This window comes from Apis mellifera, linkage group LG1, assembly GCF_003254395.2.
Source record: "Apis mellifera strain DH4 linkage group LG1, Amel_HAv3.1, whole genome shotgun sequence".
Lineage (NCBI taxonomy): Eukaryota > Metazoa > Arthropoda > Insecta > Hymenoptera > Apidae > Apis > Apis mellifera.
The window spans coordinates 4,849,331-4,869,189 of NC_037638.1; the positions used below are offsets into that span (position 1 = coordinate 4,849,331).

General features: G+C 33.4%; 1 protein-coding gene across 12 annotated transcripts in view; it reads right to left on the reverse strand.

Annotated features, from left to right (window-relative positions):
• LOC408616 (transcriptional enhancer factor TEF-1) overlaps positions 1-19,859 on the reverse strand; it is a 181,833-nt gene that overhangs the window by 20,183 nt on the left and 141,791 nt on the right. For 11 of the 12 annotated variants that reach the window (XM_006562525.3, XM_026446055.1, XM_026446053.1 and 8 more), the window contains one exon: positions 19,446-19,584. In XM_006562525.3, the coding sequence (XP_006562588.1) occupies positions 19,446-19,584 (139 nt within the window). Of the gene's footprint in view, positions 1-3,594; positions 3,905-19,445; positions 19,585-19,859 lie in introns of those variants that run through there. The other variant, XM_026446054.1, reaches the window with a different exon arrangement.

Below are 19,859 nucleotides of genomic sequence, written 5' to 3' on the forward strand. Positions count from 1 at the left end.
CGCAAACCCTCCCTCCCCCCGCCCATACCTAACCTACCCAACCCCTTCTTCTCTTCTCTTCTTCTTATCATCCCCGCGCGCCATTCCATCCATCTTCCTTTCTTTCCATTTTCTTCGCTGCTATGTTACCACCACCACCACCACCACCACTTCTCCACAACTACTCCTCGCGCCACACGCACACACGTACACTATCGGCCAAGGATCATCGTCTCAACCGTTTTCCCCCGCACCACTACACGTACACGTATATACCCTGCACCAGCAGAGAGAGATAGACAGAGAGGGACGGAGAGCAGAGGATTCACCGTCATGGCACACCATACCAGAACCCCCGTGCTAGCTCCCTTTCCGGGACCCCCATCCCCGTCCCCCAAAACCCGCGCGCCTCCACCTCGTGCTCTGTTCACTAATTGCACATTCTTCGCATAGTTTCGCCTCCCTCCGCCCCTGCCAACCCCCATCCACCCCAAGGACGGACGGCGAAGGGGGATTGTAAGCCCTCGACACACAACCAACCCCTTCTCCCCTCCTCTCTCTCTCTCTCCCTTCCACACACTGGTGCACGGGCTCTCTCCGTCCGTTCCAAAGGATTTTCAACCGATCTCGCCCCTCATCGCTCTCGCCTCCTAGCATCGTATGTTCGTACTATCGTACTATACTATACTATATCGCGGCCGCTATACGCGTGTCCTTCTCCCTCCCGCCTCGAGTCGGTTCGCCTTCTCTCTTTCGCCCACCGCTGCTCGAGCTCTCGCGCGCTCAAAACCCCCTCCCACCGCCGCCTCCGCCGCCGCCACCCTCGTTCAAGCATCCCCATCCATACTTTTGTGCCGCTAACTCAGTGAGTCCACGGCTTCCCGGAAATCACGCGTGTGTTGGTGGGAGAGCCTGTGTGTTTCGTGTCGCGAACTCGAGCGAGCGTTTATGTCCACGAAAGTGGGAGGGGGAAGAGGAAGGAGAGGGGAGGTCACGGGACGATTTTCGCGTGATCCTTCGAGAATATGTCTAGGGACGTGGAAAAAGAGAGGTTTGGGATGATGGTTGATATTTTCTTTTTTTTTTTTGAGCTGGTTGAAAATACTTAGGATATTTTGTTATATACATATGATGGAAATTTTGTATTTTATTTAATTTAATTTTTTTCTTTATGGAAAGGAGAGAAGAAGGGAGGGATCTTTCGACCACGTCTAACAACATAAAAAGATTCTAACGACAGTTGACATTTTTTTTGAATTTTAAAATATTTCTTAAGTGTATCTTAAGTATCCTGTAACCTGTTTTTGGTAATTTTGAATTAATTTCACTTTTTAATTTCCTTCTAAGGGAAATTCGTTCGGAATACAAATTTCTCGTGTTTATACGAGAGGAAATAAAGGAAAGAATGGAAGGTTGAGAAAAGGGACACGATTCTTCGAGAATCTTTATATCCGAAATATGAAAAGAAGAAAGATAATAGAAACGATAGTCGATGTTTCGTTTTTTGAAGATACGTTTCAAGTGAATAAAAAAAAAAATTCTAACCTAACCTCAAATCGCTCACAGAATCTGGCTAAGATTCGAAATAATTATCGCGTTGGAAAATTTTTCCAACCGTCGGTTAATTAAATTCCTCCTTCCAACAATTATCCTACCTAAAGCTCTATCTCTCTAATTCGACGATTATCGGAATCGAGGATCTCCGGGGCTATAGACGCGCTTCCCCCACCCCTCCCCTCCACCCTCCCCTCCCCCTTCGAAAAGGGGTCAGAGCGGCGACGTACGTGTGCTTTTGGGAGGGGGAAGGAGAGGGACAAGGAATCGGTGTGCGAAGTTTTATTACGGGATTGTGTGCGCGCGTGTAGACGCGAGAAAAGCGTGCGCGCGCGCGCTTGTGCAGCCTGGACGACGACGACAAGCGAAAACGTGTCTCTGCCCTCCTCGCGTCGGCAAGCTTTACCGAGAGAAAATTTATTTTCCGGTTACAACTTATCCGCCCTCCGTTCAATTTCTAATCGAACCACCCCCCTAAAATTTGCCCTCCCCGTGACGAGATGACACGACGTTTCGTGATATCTTGGAATTTTGATATCTCGATTTTTTAAGTGATCTAGTTATTTTTTTTTTTTTCTAAATTTTTAAAACGATTTTTCATATCAGAATGAGAAAGATAAGTGTGAAGAATATTCGAAAAATTAAAATTGGGTAATTAATTTGTTCCTTTGAATAATTCTTATCTTTCACTTTCACAAAAATTTAATTCTGCTAGAAAAAAAAAAGTTGGAAATTTAAAGATCCTTAAACAAGCGTATGATAGTAAAAATACAATGATGAATGTATTAATATAAATATCTCACAATAAAATCCAGGATTTTCATTTTTAATAAAACGAAAGGAAGGATATTTAAATCCGCGGAAATAAACGGAATTATCGATTTCCAAAGAAAGAAAAAAAGGAAGGGGGAAGGGGAATATACGAATTGACCGCGAATAAATCAAATTATCAATCCATTAATTTTATAAACGACGAAAGGGAGGAGGAAAAATTCGCGATGGGAACGAAACGCGTGGAAGAACGGGATGGAGGATACGCGAGACGCGATTATTTAACATTTAATCAAGCATAATGTACCACTCTCGACACACGGCCGGTGCGCGTTCCGTTTAAATAGCGAGCAGCATTTAAATAAAATGTTTGCAAATAAATTCGGCCCGCGCAACGATAACACGCGGTGGCCGATATAAACTGTGCCTCTTTATGGGCCACGGTGTATATATATATATATATATCTCCCTTGTTCCGCCGCGTAATTTTCGTGATGTACACGGGGACGATTTTATTCGATTGCGGTGATTTTATGGAGCAGGATGCAGCAGGAAACGGGAGATTCGCCCGCGGGAACTTTCGAAAACGTTCATTTTTTTTTTTCTACGGTTCGAATGAAAGAATGCGGTTCGTATATGCATATATTTGGAAAATATATTTGAATTATTCGCGAGATCGATTTTTCACGGGGTATGTACGAATTATGGAATTTTCGAATTATTGTTATTATTGTTATTTTATTTTTATGAAATGACGCTTTATCACTTTTCGATTCAAATATATGTAACGAAAATCGGAGAGATTCAATCGTATAATGTTAATAAACTGATTAAAATAAAATCACGTATTCCATTATTATTCCATTATTATTCTCGATTAAACAATTATAAAATCCTTACTAATTATTTAATTTCGTAATCTAACCTCGAAATAAAATTGTATCGCAATATTCCTAAATCAGGAACAAAAGTCACTAAAAAATTCCCTACACTTAGTTTCCTCTTTTATCGAAACAGTTATACCAATCGAATTATATCGAACAGGTAACCTAACCTCAAAAAAATCTATATCACATTGAATCACGCAAGCATGAAATTCCTAGTATCTTTTTTCAATCCATGTATAAAAGGAAAAACAAACAATTAAACATTGAATAATAAATAGATAACCTAACCTCAAAAGTAACATGTCAATATCCTCGATTAAAAATTTCCTAAACTCATCCTTCTCCTATATCATTCTTCCATCTTGGAAAATTTAAAAATTTCCTCTTCCAAGGATGTACTTACCTACCCTCGTCCACCCTTTTCCCGAGGTTGATTCCCGTTTCCAAAACCCGCGGATACTCGCGATCGAGGTAGACGGCCCGTAAAAGGTGATCGTAAAATGAAAAGGGATTAAAGGCAAGGTTTCACGGTGAGAAGGGTGGTCGAGGGCGAGGGAGGTTAAAGGAAGGGCGAAAACCAAGGAGTGTATATCCCTGGATTTACGAGCACGATAAACGGGATTATACGCCTTCCGTAAACCTTGAAACGATCTTTCGAGTAAGCGCATAGTTTGCGTAAGGCTGCCATTTCTCTCCATCTCCCCATGAAGAGAATCCGATCCCGTATCGCCTTTGATTTCATTTCTGACGTTTCACTCGCTCCGTCTAATAATAATATGCTTGATTTTATTTCGATTATTAATTTTTTGAACTGTTTATTATTCTCATATGTTTAAATTTCTTATAAAATCTATTGGTAAGTTTCTTGTTTTCTTTACTTCTTTATTTTCTGTAATTTGATTTGAAGAGAAGATTTGAAAATTGTGGATGAATAAAAGATTTTGTAATTCAAATAATAATGTATTCCTTTACAATATCTTTTTAGAATATTTATAGTTGTACAAATAATGTTTTAGAATGATCAAATTTTAATATTGTATTCTACTTTTTAATTTAATAAAAAAAAAAAGTTGATAAACTTTTAAAAGAAATTGTCAAGATTCTTAAAGAAGATTTCTTAAATTCTGACTTTTGGCTATTATTGTTAGGAATTAATAAAATTTATTATTTTCAAAAAAAAAAAAAAAGAAAAAAAAAAGGATTAAGTACTGTTATTATGACTATAAATAAGCTCTTGTGCGAAGAAGTTATTTATAGGGCAACTTTCATTTTCAGAAATGCTTTGTAGATAAAAGTAAGAAGTCAGACATTACGTTAAATTAGTTGCAAGAGTGTTAGAAGTATGTCTGGATTCTTAAAGTACGAGCTGCGATTCTTGCTACTTGGAAACTTTTGAATAACTTTGGAACTTAGAAATCCTCAAACTTCATAAGTTTTGGCGAAGTTCGACGAAATTTTAAACGGCTACAAATCTATTCCCAAAAAATTACAATTTCTTTTGCAAATAATTTATTATCAATACACAGAACCAATCATTCCAATTAGTCATTGTTAATTAGTCTTTTAATATTACTCTATATCTTTCTGATATTCAAACATAATTATATTAGATTGCAATGAACACCATTAAAAATATTTTTCAAACAATTATACTTTACACATTCTGTAAATTTCTATGCATTAAAATTTTGTACAAATATGTAAACATCTATAATTTAACAACAATTGTTTTCTAATAATAATATGTAATATATTTTAAATGTAAATAGTAAATGTTACACTAAATAATCAAAATTAAAACATTATTACAAAAATAATTAAATATACATATTATATATATTTTTATCTGAATAGAAATTAATATTAATATTGTCAAAATTATCTCTACTTTTCTAAGTACATTTTTACATATCTAATCATAAAAATAAAAAAATCTGAAATATTCAATCTAACTTGTTATTAATTAATTAATTATCTTTGTTATCCATAACATACATCTATCACAAATAAATGTCATATATAAATATTAAAGAAATTTTTTTTCCTTCAATAATCATATGCACAAAGGGGAATGAAATGAAACAACTACTAAAAGCTTTAAGCGGCTCGAAAAGACAGAAACGTCTTTGCCGTGTCGTTTCTTTCGGCCACTTCCTGCGGAATACAGACACAAAGAAGGAGAATGCTACGTGGAGTCAAGAAAGCGGCCAGGTATTTTAATTAGCGCAACTACGTTGTTTCATATTTGTACAAGCTGAAGCAGGCAGCTTTGCCGTATTACTGCTTTCCACGAGGTAATGAATATTAATTCGTGCCAGTTTCGCATCCCCTTATATCCCCAGAAACCGTCGGACATTGGTATATCTCCTTTCAAACATCTCCTTTTCTTTTCCCGCTCCTTCAATTTCTTTCTAATTTTCTTTCATATGCTTTAATTTAGATTATTATTTTGCAATTCGTACCCCTCTTTGGTTATTGTTTGCTTTTAAAAACTTATTGGAATCGGATCTGAAACTATGATTGGAAATCTAATCTAAATTGACAGGTTTTTGTACTATTTAATTTTTAATATATAATAATACTTTGAATATATAATATAAAAATTAAAATATTTACATTTGTTTTGCACATTTTTCTATTCTTAAAGAATATAAATATGATAATTAATATAACCTAAATTAAACTTGAAAGATTAAATTATAATTGATTCAAAACACAATAAAATTTTTAAGAAAATCTTCATAAACCTAAATTTTTTAATTAGAAATCATAAAAATCATCTTTAAATATCATCCATTTAAAATTTTCTAATTATATTATAACCTCAAATTTTAATTAAAATTTATATAAATGATTTTCAGATATTTATCATTCAATTCAAAGTTTCCTCATAATATTATATTACAAAGTTGAATATTCAATATAACATAAAATTTTTAAACAGGCCTAAAATTTAGCAATAGTAAAATAAAATCATAAAACTTTCATAATCTAAACTTTTAATTATAAATCATGAAGAATGATCTTCAAATATTTACCAAATATTACCAATTCAGAATTTCCTTGTAATACAATATAAAAACACAATATAAAATGAAATATCCAAATATAAAATATAAATAAAATTTCTTTAAACACACAGATTAAAAATTTAATACAACGAAAACTTTTAACCTCATAACCTCAATACTTTTTACAACTGTTAGAAGTCACAAAGAATATTAATCAAATATTTAATAAATATTTCCAATTTTCTTGCAATATAACGTAAAAACGAAACGTTTAAATAAACACGAATAAAATTTCTATGCAATCCCTATACTTGTGGATACATTTTAAGATAAATAATTATAACGAAAACTTTTATAACCTCAATCATAACCTCACTAATCATAAATAATCAACTCACGATATTCATCGGATATATTTACGAAATATTTTCAATTTTCTTGCAAAAACGCATGTACAATGTAAAAAACGTAATATCCAAGTATAAAATACAAGAATAAAATTTCTAAACAATCGATAAACTCACGACGTCGACACTTGGTAAGACGCGTCACGCCACTAGACTATACTATACATTAGCGAATCGTCGAAGGAGATTTTACCTAATGGATGTCGGTGTACTCGGATTGGCGAGAGAGCAAAACGACCAAGGTGGCGGGCGAAATGTTAGAACGCGACGCCGCGTTCGGTAGCGTCGGACACAACGACGTTGGACCTCGGCTCGCCTTCTCCACGGGGAGCTATTATACGCTCGAGTTTAATTAAACTCCGCGAGATGTCAAAGGACTCGGCCATGCTGGCAAGACGGACAATGCGGACGCAGATTATTACATCCCTCGTCGCCGTGTCTTCTTATCCTTCTCTATGTGTATGTGTGTGTGCGTATATACGTGTGTTCCTTTTCCATCTATATTCTTGTCTATTCAATGTGTCTGTATGCGTGCATTTGTCGTTTCTGACGTAAAATATCTGCATTTTCTTACGGATATTACCGTCAACGTAATTTTGCAATTTGTCAATTGGAATTTAATAAACAATTTGTTATTTAATTTTTATTTTTTTTATCGATTTAATCCATTTAAATGAATTTATAAATTTATTCGTAATTTCTAAATCCATGATTTTCTTCCGAATAATTTTTCAATCCAAATTTAAAATAAAAATTTTCTACATTTTCACATAATTTTTTTCTTTCACTTCAGAGAAATTAATAAAAAATTTTCCACTAATTAATTTAAAACCCGCGTTGTATTCAGAGCTACGTTGTATTCAAAATTATTTAATCTGGAATGGGGTAATATGTTTAGGTATTTGTAGTGTACCACTGGGATGATATTACTGTGTTTGTAGTTGGTGGAAGTTTAGATGAAAGTTGAGGATTTCTTGGGAGAAATGATTTTGATGCTTTAGTTGAATTGCCGGGGCAGCGGTTTTAATTATACGAAAGTAGGTCGTGGAAGTTTTAAGAATCTAGCAGTTAGCCTGACGGAAAACATGTTTGAAGTGAAAAGCGAGAGGTTTGAATGAAATAAATGTAATAAATTAGAAAATTATATTAAGAGAAATTTTTTTTGTTAGATTACATCTCTTCATTACTGTCAACAGTAGTAAATTTTGATTTAACGATAAAATAAAATAAGAGAAGGATAAATTCGTGTGTGTACTTGTACCAAGTAATTTTATCATGGAATTATGTAACTTTGAAATATTTCATGAAATATTAATCCTTTTATATTATACCATAATATTTATTATTCAAAGAAAAAAAAAAATAAATAAATGCAATCGCGTACAAAAACATGACTTAACCTCAACCATTAAAAACATCTTCAATAATATCGTTAAGAAATTTTACAATCGTAAAAAATATATCTTATTTTCTATTTAAAATTATTCAAAAAATCGTTTATCAATACTTTCTACAAAGAAAATATTTATAAGTTTACATATGAAATAGAAGAAATCTCTAATAAACATAGCCGACATAACCTCAACCAACCGCTCAAAGTATTTCTCAATCTCCACGCGGCCGATAACAATACTAACAACATAACTAAAAAAAAAAACTTGTACAATGGTGGGAAATGGGTGTCTCGTATCATTTCTATTCAAAGCCATTCGAACCGGTCAAAGATCGTTCTTCAGGATCCCCGACAAGGACCCTAAATCCTCCAATGCCTGTGTTACGAATCTCTCGAAGCGACAGTTTCATCTTTTTGCGACTTGTTTCGCGTCTTTTCAACCTTAACACCGCGACCGATTCCCCAAGAGGAGAATCCACCGTGCCGTGTCAATGCCCATAATTTCACGCTTCAACGACGTCTCGGCATCGGATTATTGGATCGGATATCAAGGAAGGAAGAGAGAAGAGAGAGAGAGAGAGAGTGGTACAACCCGGTGGATCGTTGTCCTCCACCGAAAAGAGTCGAGTGGATGTCCTTACAACAGGACGAAGACCCTTGGGGGACCGGGAATCGCCTCGGAAAAGATGAAAGACCGATCGAAATTGCTGGCTGAACACTGATGCTTCCGGATCTTTTCAAGTCTCGAAATTCTTCCTCTCCTCGTTTTTTCCATTGTCTTTTATCTCTATCTATTTTATTAGAATTAAAATTTGTTCGCGGGGATATCGATTTTTGATGGATTTTTTTTTTTAAATAAAGTTTCGTTTCGACGACTGGAATTGAGGTTATGTTACTTCTTACGGAGATCGTATAAGATAATATCGTTATAGTCACGCGTTAATCTATTTTGATATTATTGGAATAATTTTTACTCGATATCATTTGATTTGATCACTTGAAACATCTTAACAAATAATTTGAAAGATAATTGCGTCCAAAGATTCGAACGGAATACTCTATGTTTGCATTTGCTCGTGTCGCCTCCTATTGGCGAAAGTTCGGTCAACGAGTGCACGGGTTCTTCGTCTAATGAATAGTTGTGGTGGCCCGAGAATAAATTTTAGAATAGTATTAACTTTTAACTAGTTTCGTTCGTATTTTTTTTTATTTTCACGCAGTCCACTAGTTTTAATTGAATTTATCGTACGAATATAATTAAATAAATTAAATAATCTAAACGCGACATAAATTGTCACTATCTAAAAAATTTCCAACATTTTAAAATTCAGAAAGAAATTAACACTTAATTTCCAATTTATTAGAATTTTTCATAAAAATTTAACCTATTAAAGAATCGCTATTTCTAATCATTCTAAACGCTTCTGTAACCGTTAAAGATCGCTCAACAGCATACGTAAACATTTTTACGACGATGAGTTAATCATACATGGAATATGGTTTGAAACAAAATCTCCGATATGACAGAGTCCACATACGTTTTGTTCCGTTGAATTTCCAAGACGCAGAGACACAACGAAGGGAGTGGAAAAGGAACAGAGGAATAAGACAGAGACGGGACAGACAACCACAAATGCGGTATGGAACAAGGTTGTGTAGAGGGTGGAGAGAAGGTAGTGTCCAGTTATTGACCGGCGGAAGGAGAGTGTCTCAGCCGACTACGACGCTTTCCCTCGCAATTCTGAAACCATTCTGATCCACGAGCCAGACAAATACTTATGCAAACCCCTTGTTCACGATAAGTGTTAATTAGTAGATATTCCAATCGAAAATTTATTTTCTTTTTTCACAATTATCAATGTTTACTCATCATTACTTATTTTTATTATTATTTTAATCGATTATTTTATGTATATTCTTTTAAAATTTATATCACAATTAGAAAAAGTTTGACGAAATGAGAAGAAGAATTTATAGAATACATTCGTATACGTATAAATATATTCTTAGAATATATATATATGTATGTATATATGTATATATAAATATATTCTTAGAAATACTTTAGTAAATATAGAACTATTATTTTAAGTAGAGACCTAGCCATTAAAGTCGACCACATCCCATTATTGCCAATTTATTTCGAAGTTAGGTCACCGTAATGTTTACGTCCTAAACCGAATACTTTTCGCGATCTCGCCCGAACTTGCCCGAATTTTTCCGATCTTTCCCGAAGTTGAGTTTTAACCTTGAGAAGCGATTCTTCGATTCAGATAGGAAAGAAAAGAAGAAATAATCTTACACGACCACGCTAAAATATATATATATATATATATATATATATATATATATATATATATATAAGCGTCCATCATCATTCTCATGCCTGTTGCATCTCTAATCCCTTCCCAATCTCTGTATGCAAGAAATTTCGAACACCCAGTACATGCACATGCACAGAAACACGCGAGAATACATCCTGCCGGTTATCTGATCGTTGGTAACACGTAGGTTAACGTCTGTTGGAAACACGTTCGCCTGGCAAAGCTCACGAGAACGTCGTGCGCCAAAGTACATACGCGTATGCAATGGTTTATGGGTCATACGGTTGATCCACTCGGCAAAGTCGTGGTATAGTTGTCTATGAATCATATTCAGGAGAATCGGTTCTCCCGCGTATATTCCTGCCGGCACGTATTCGTTTCTGAATGGTCATCAACCGAGTCCTTTGTGTCACAGGATAGCTTTGTAACAGGAATAGCTGGAAATCATTTTGCGCGTTGTAAACGATCACGGTGACCGAGATAATGTTTGGAAACTAGTTTGTTCGCTCTAGTATCTCCGATGAGGATACAGTTTTTGTTTTGATAGTTCTATCTTTTCGAAAGAATCGTATTGACAATTCATTGGAAGTTTTATAATTTTTAAGATCTTATCATCGTATTGTTTCATCCAATAGCATGCTTAGATGAATTTTTTTTTGTATGTATTTGTACATATCATGTAGGATATTTTTAATTTTTTGATCTTTAAAATTTATTCAAAACCTGAAAGATTTAATTTGTTATTTTTATAGCAGTATATCGATACAATGAAATCAAATTGATAGAGAGAAAATTTAAATTCCATTAGGATAAATTGTTGTAATAAACGTGATAATATCTGCATAAATATATATCTGTGGTAAACTTTCAACGATTTCTGATCTGATATCAGATCAGATGTATTATATTATACACAGTTTAAGAGTTGAGTCATTATTAACGTATTGAAAACGAGTTTTCTGGGTACTAAAACTTTTTCATTTCAAAGAACGTGGTGATGCAATGGTTAACAGGTTTAAAGGTGTAGACTGGTGTTTTCGCTCTGATGTTTGTCTATTGCATCCGGTATGTAAACGATCTTAAATACCACGATTTACTAGGTGAACCGAAAGAATTTTAATCTCCAACTTGTTATTTTGTGTTTGAAAAGAAATTCAAATCTCAAGATTTGCCATTCACCTCCATATTATAATTATTCACTCATTTCCACTTTTATTATCAAATGATAAAAATAAAAATAGTACTATTTGAAAAAAATTTCAAATATAATACATATTTCTTGTAAAAATTTTTCTTCTTTCAATTCCTTTTAAATATTCAATATAATATCGCGAAATTTTCAATTTTTCAAAATGTACCTATAAAAATTAAAATAAAAGAAGATACAAACATAATATAATATTTATATTTCTTAAAATTTATCATTCACTATATTTCATCTATATTTCAAAAATTCACATTATTTTAATTTTTTAAGGAAACATATAGTAAAATTATCTTCAAAAAAATATAATATTTTAAAAAAGCCGCCGAATATCCACCTCACCGATACTTCCTATTCTCAAAACAAAAGCGAAATCGTCTAAAAACATTTGAACCTAAACCGAGCGCGACAATCCTATTCGATTACGTTCTCCATTCTGCCTCTCGTTTTCACCGATTTCAACGAGAACAGGGCACATTGTATAAGAGGTTTCACCGGCTACCGGTAAGAGATCAGGTGGGTTCGCTATTTATCTGTTTAAATACGTCCCGAGGCGATGCACGCCCGCTCGTGTTTAAACTGCGCGCTACCTGATCCTTCCCTCGTTCGCTCACTTCCTCTCTCCCTCGCTCTATCTCTCTCGCTCTCGTGCATATCGGCGCAGCGTGAAAGTTTCGACCGAACTCGCCAGTAAAATCATTTCCTGCCTGACGTTTGCGTCGCGCCACCGCGAGGAGCGTATGTGAATGTGTATACACAGAGAGACGCGGTAGTAGATTCGCGCGAATAGTCGTCGTTCGATGATTTTATCCTGGGTCCGGGTGGAAACGTGGAGGGCGCGTTAATGGAATTCGTTTTGAACTGTTGAAGTTTTAATTAGCACGGTGCTCGAGGTAATTAGAGAATCATTTGCTCGAATTACCTTATCAAAGAGTCTGTTTGATATTTATTCGAGACGTAAGGTTTTCAAGCTCAAATGGCCGGATTTCTTTCGCTCGTGGTGCTTCTTTCGATCTCTTGTGTGTGTTATTAACTTTTATTATTGGACAAATTTTTTACGTATGCACAGATAATATTAGTTTTATAATAAAAATTAATATTTATCGCATGATTGTTGTGATTAATTTTTATTATTTTTTTAAATTTTTCTTACGAATTGTATATTTAAGAAGAAAAATGAATTCTTCTTTGACATTAATTTAATTTTTGCATAAAATCTAAACAGATAATTAATTAGATAATATTATTATAAAATATTAAAAATGAAATATTAATTTTTTCAAATAGAAATTTATATAAATATGAAGAGCGCAATTAGGAAATTCTAAATAATGATCTTTGAGAAAAAAATTATAACAACGTGAAAAATATTTTTTCTAACTAAAAATGTTGGAATTAAAAAGGAATTTAATTCAATCAATGTTTTTTACATTGGCGAAAGATAAAAGATAACTGCAGGAGAAATTTTTTGCATACGAGTCCTCATTTTCCAGGAGAAATATCTTGAAAATTTAATAAGCATGTTTGAATTTGAATATGATTCGGTTTATTACGTCTCTTTATGAAACGACATTTTTATCCGTCTTCCTACATGAAATAACCCGTTCAAAGACTTAATATAAAATGATTAAAGATAGTGCAAAAAATCATTATAAATTAATTAATAAATATTTTTAAGAATTATTTTTCAATTAAATATTTAATTTTTTTTCTTTCTATAATACAATTCTTCATAATAAAAACATCTCTGAAGAATGTTTTTAATTAAAAATAAATGAACACATTTTAATTTTCTTTAAAATATTACGAATGATTATTTCACTCTGTTATATTATTTCATCCATACACTCTCTCCTACGCCTTTTATATTTTATAACAACGTATTTAAACAACGCAATGTCCATATTTTTGGCTCTCGTGCGATTTCTTTAGCTTCCACCAATTCTTGAAAACAAAACCTTGGATTGAGTTTCAAGCGTGCCAAACGAGATAAACTGCCGAACGAAATTTGACACCGATCTTTTATCCTACTCACACTACTCTCTTTTTCTCTCTCTCTCTCTTTCTCCTTTCCACTCAAGTCGAATGCGCAGAAGTCACGTGTCCAAATAATAACCGTCCAATTCGGTTCAAACCGCGAACGTTGAAGTGGGCAGCACTGTACAGTCTAATCGCAGAACGTTGACCTACACCGGCCGAAAAAACTCGAAAAATGTTCTTCGACCGCAGAATAACACAGACATGTTTTTTTTCCTTTTCTTTTCCCCATAGAACGAAACGGCAAGAAGCTAAACGTTCGTTCTAAGCGGTCCTCCATGCTCCACAGAGCGCGCATCCTTCTATTTCTACCGGTTTATTGGATCCCGGACAAGAGGAGTTGTTGCTTCTTTTTTTCCCCGTTTTGTTCGCCTCTCGAAACGGATGGGAGAAAAAGGACGTCATGGTTTTTGCGGAATTCAACGTCGATACCTTTCTTCCTTCGTGGATCGGTGGTGCTTTTGATTGTCTTTGAAAATCGATTAAAGAAAGAAGACGACTTTATTTTCGAACTATACGAATTTGATCGGATGACAACTGAAACGAAGCCTGGGATGAATTAATCGGAATACGTTGAAATATGTGATCTAATTGTATGATTGGATTTAAAAATTTTAGTACACTTTTATTTTCAATGAAACTGATTCAATATATATATATATGTTGTTTTATTCCACGTAGCACAAATTTGAATTATAGTTATAATTGAATAAATAAATCTCAATCTCAATTTAATTATAATTTCCGTATTGAAGCGTCTGGAAACGAACTTTTTACAAATATATTAATAGTATATACGACTCAAAGGATAAATAACGTGACATAAATATATCAAATAATTCGTAAATTGTTTTTTGCATGAATAATGAACATCATACAAAAACTGTATATACAGAATGGATATACAGAAACTGTACAAACGTGAAATAAAAATTTTTGAGATACCAGCAGTATTTATTTCATTCAACAATATAATACAAATTAACTATTTGTTATGAATTCACATTTCAAAAGTTAGAATTGCATTACAGATGATGTATAAAAATATCATATAAATGTTTAATGATATCTTTACTTTTGTAAATTGTCATACAAACGTTGACACGATAACGTTATCATTTAATATTAAAAATGTCAATGTGTCGGAGATAATCTCGGGAGAATTGGCAGCGTGGAATTTCGAAGGATCAAAACCGAGTTATGCCGAGTTACGGTTCCATTAAATGATTAATGTTTCGAGGTACGTCTGATTAATGTTTCAAGTCGCCATCGATGCGACCCGGCCAAGTTCGTAGTTTGCGCTCAAACGCGAATTCTCCGAGGAACCATTCTGATCAAAAGATACTGCACGCCGCGCCACTTCGTTTCATTGAGTATAATCTCTGATAAAGTTTCCACTAACTAGATAATTCCATGCTATTTATCATTGGAAATCCAGTATTTACGATATCGGTAATACTTTCCACTCGTATTAAATCTTATTTAAAAGATCTCTAATCCATTCCACTTGAAAAATCAATATATAAGAATTCTAAATAATCAAGCATTATCCTCGATCAAAGACATCAATGTATACTCTTTGATCTTTTAATTCTAATTAAAAAAAAATCAAAACTAAAAGAAAACGAAAATTCCAAGCAACCAATCTCCAAGTAACAAAGCACCAAATATCCCTAGCCAAACGAACGCGATATTAAATCGATCGATAAAGAAACTTTCTCTATTATCCATTCGATCTGATCAGAAACCGATCACAAAAATCCAACGACAAAATCGAAACGAAAATTCCAAGCAACCAATCTCCAAGTAACAAGGCACCAAATATCCCTAGCCAAAGAACGAAAACGCGATATTAAATCGATCGATAAAGAAACTTCCTCTACTATCCTTTCGATCTGATCAGAAAAAATGCAACGACAAAATCGAAACAAAAATTCCAAACAAGCAATCTCTGAGTAATAAGGCACCGAATATCCCTGGTCAAAGAAGGAAGACACGATAATAAAATCGATCGAGGGGCCCTCGCAAGGCAACGAGGGACAAGGATGGTATAAGGAAAAAGCGAGAGAGGGAGCCGATAGCATCGGCATCGACGTCTGTCCAGCGGATGGAAACAAAGGATAACGAGGCGCGAAAATCGCTTAACGCGATTGGCCATCGATTCTATGGGAAACTTATCTTGGCCGTTGCTCACTCGCCGAGCCAATAAAGGATCCCCTCGGCCTTTCCACGGGATTAAATATCTCGGGGCAATTTACCTCCTTCGACCTCTTTCGCCGCCGTCTGCCCCACCCCTCCCCTCCCCTCCCCCCATCTTTCCTTCCGCTCTTCTTTTTTCATCGGGACGTCGACGCCCACGCCGAGATTTCTCCACGAAAGAGTGATCGTTTTCGCGGCGAAAATCGTTTTCGGCCGCGTAAATACGAGAGAAATTCAAACTCTATAAATTTTATCAATTTTAAATCGCGATGATTTTTATTTTTTTCGACTCCTCGATGTTTTACGCGTAACGTAAGAGTTTGATGATTCGGTTTTTTTTTTTTTAATTTGATATTAAATTAAATATATAATTGTATTATATTTTTTTTTTTTTAGACTTTTTGACGAGTTAAAATTCGGATTTGTGTGATGTTGTTGATTTGTGAGATAGTGAAATGATTCTTAGATTGAAATTTTAGAACAAATAATATTTAATTTTTTTTTTTTTTTTCAACGAACGATCCAACGGTTAAAATATTCTTTTGCTTCAAGCTTTTAAGCTTTTTTTTTTTTTTTTTTTTTTTAATTGTGTACGTACTAGGTTTCTTTCTAGATTGAAAATAACTCGAGTGAATTGTTGGAAATTGTTGAATCGTGAGTTTTGATATTTCATTGGTTTTGAAAAATACATTTATAAACGGGGAAAAAATTCGGGAATTATTGGAAATTTATCCTCCCCATGCCTTTTCATATTTGTATGCTTTGAAAGTTTTGGTTTTTTCAATTGAATGGCGTTCGGAGAGAAAATATTGGAATTTTATTCCTCCCCAACTATAAGCTTAATTTTTTTTTCTATTTTTTTTTTTCTTCTACAAATTCATCTTTCTTTTTTTTTTTGCATTAACAATTATTTATTGGATACCTTTAACTGCTGATATTTTCTAATAAATTCTTATTATCTCAGTTATGGATTACATTCATAAGATTGGAACAATGCTTGTTGTTGTGCAACAAGCAATGATGCAAATTACTCGAATAGAATAAATTGTAAGGATTATTATAGTTCAACATTGTCGAGCCATTCACCATTGATGAATTATTAATGAAAGAAGAAAATTACTAGTAGTGTCAGATAGAATGAAAAATAAGATATTTTTTTTTTTTTTGAGTGTACATTAAATGTTATATAAGAATGTTACATGTTCAATAAATAAAATAAAATTCTTTCACATATTTTCTAAATTTATCTTCTTATTTCTTGACAATCTCTTTTCTTTATTCTATTATTATTCTCAATTAAATAGTTATCTAACCTCCAAGTAAAATTGTATCACAATATTCATCAAATCAAGAAGAAAATTCTCTAAAAAATTCCTATCAAAACAATTACATCAATTGAATAATATCAAACAGGTAACCTAACCTCAAAAAAGAAAATGTATGTCATATTGAATCATACAAGCATCAAGCAATTAAATTTAACAAATTGCAAATTATAAGTTTTGTATCTTTATGGATTGATTGAAAATTAATGCAACATAATTTAAAAACAAAAGATCATTAAACCTAAGTTAAAAGTTAAAAGAATGATACATTAGCCACTATGATTATTACTAACCAAATAACTATAAATGATAATCAAATATACAAATCACTATACAAATATAAAAATTAAAAAAATATAAAAATCACTATACACTATAAAAATTAATGCAACATAATTTGGAAACAAAAGATCATTAAACAAAAACTTAAATTAAAAGTTAAAAAAATGATATCATCAGCCACCATAATTATTATCATTAACCAAATAACTATAAATGATAATCAAATATACAAATCACTATACAAATATAAAAATTAAAAAAATATAAAAATCACTATACACTATAAAAATTAATGCAACATAATTTGGAGACAAAAGATCATTAAACGAAAACTTAAGTTAAAAGTTAAAAGAATGATACATCATGATTATTATCACAGATCCAATTAATCAAATAACTATAAATGATAATCAATCACTATACAAATTCCCATAAAGAAATCTATTATTAATGAACTCTAATGCACCTCTAAAATCTTTGTATCTCTGGAATACAAACAAAGATGATTCTCTTTCTTTCTTCTAATTAAATTTCAAAACTCCTGTTACAAAGAGATTAAATTCTAATTAATTTTTTAATTCACACTGCATCTAACTAAATAAAAAGACATATTAATTGAACTGCTCTCATAAAATGAAATGTATATTTTTCTTTTTTGTACAAAATGGCGTGTAAAAAAAAGAAGAGGACAAAACAGGGGTGGTAAAACGACGATACAAGGCTTTGTCGATTGTCTTCCTCCTTGTTTTCGACTCGCGAGTTAGCCAGGGCAGACGGTCGAATTAAGCTTGGTTTTCACAGCGGCCACGGGCCAAGATTCAATTGCCACCCTTTGGCTTTCGTCGCGGAGTGCTTTCGAAAATTAAGCGACATTGTGCCTTAACGAATGGGGATTCAAGCCTACATCTGGTCGAAAAAAAAAAAAAAAAGAAAAAAGAAAAAACACATCCAAGGGGCAAGGAGAACCGGAAGTGGAGGACTGGAAAGGAGGGGAGGGAAAATTCTATCGAACGAATTCGGTGTCGAGGAAAAAATTTTTACTTCCTTTGAGAGAAAGAAGATTTAAAAGTATCAGTGAAATATATAAGATGTTAAATAATTATCTTTCAAAAAATTATATTCTATTATAACTTCGAAAGAAGATGATTTTAATTCTCAAAAACTGGCAATTAAACGATTAAGAAATCGAATATTTTTAATTAAAATTACATCGACTGATAGAAAAATAAATTAAATTATATAATTTAATTAAAAAGTAATTTCATCGTGTTTATACTTTTATATTTTTAGACAAATAAAATAAGAAATTAATTTCGAAACAAAAATCAAGGTAGAAATATATTCCAAAATTGACGGACTCGGAGTTGGCGAATAATATGGAGGAAAAAAAAAAAAAAAAAAAATATCCTTAGACGAAGGATCCTTATTCCACTGCTAAGCGCGATGGTAGAAACGTCGAGGCGGGCGTCGTTATTGCTCGATGCTGAGGTCAGTCTACGTGACCGAGCAGATATTGCCTCCTACGACCACGGGTACCGCCGTAGTCACCAACATTAACCGCCATGAGCTCACCACCGAGGCAATAATGCCACGCCTCGAAAGATAGCCCCCCCCCCCCCCCCCTTGACCAGCATCTTTGTCCCAATATAGTTTCACCCACCCTCCCATCTCTTTCCGCTACCCCTTAACGAATCTTTTGCTCACCTTATATGGGGGGATTATATTTTCTTTTTATTTTTATTCTTTTGCCTCATCTTGAACGATTTCATTTTTTCTAGAATTGGGATTGATGGATTTTCGATCTATTCATGACACGTGGTAGAATTCTTTTTTTTTGAAAGGAAATATTTTTGGAATAATTGAAAAATCTTTATCTAAATATCTCTATCTAAATTCATTGTGAATAAGCTTAATAATTTTTTTTTTCTCTAAAACGAGAATAATTAATATCCTATATATATATATATATGTATACATATGTAATATTATTTTTATTGACTCTTTTTTTTTTTGTTTCAATCACCTAAGCGAAAACGTGGAGGAGAGATTTGTGAGGAAATTGCTCGACTCACCGTACATCTTCCCTTCGTCGGACAGGATGATTTTGCGTCGGCCGCATGGCGGATATATAGTGAGAGCTTCTTGGAAGCTCTGCTCGATATCCGGCGACCATACACCTTCCGCGTCCGCTGCCGATAGGTCCTTCTCGTCCTGAAAAATACCAACCGAGCCAATGAGAAAAAATTTCTGCGAAGAAAATATCGTTAGAAACACTATTGAAATGTTTCTCATCTAATTTTAATATAAAACGCTAATGAAAATGAATATTAGAAAATAATTATCGTGAAATCTAATTTAATCGTTATAAATCATAATTAAGAATATTAATAAATATATAAAAACAATTAAGAAATCGTGTTGAATTGAAGTGTCATAACTTAAGTTTTTTAACTTTAATTAAAGCACAATTTTGAGGTTATGTCAAC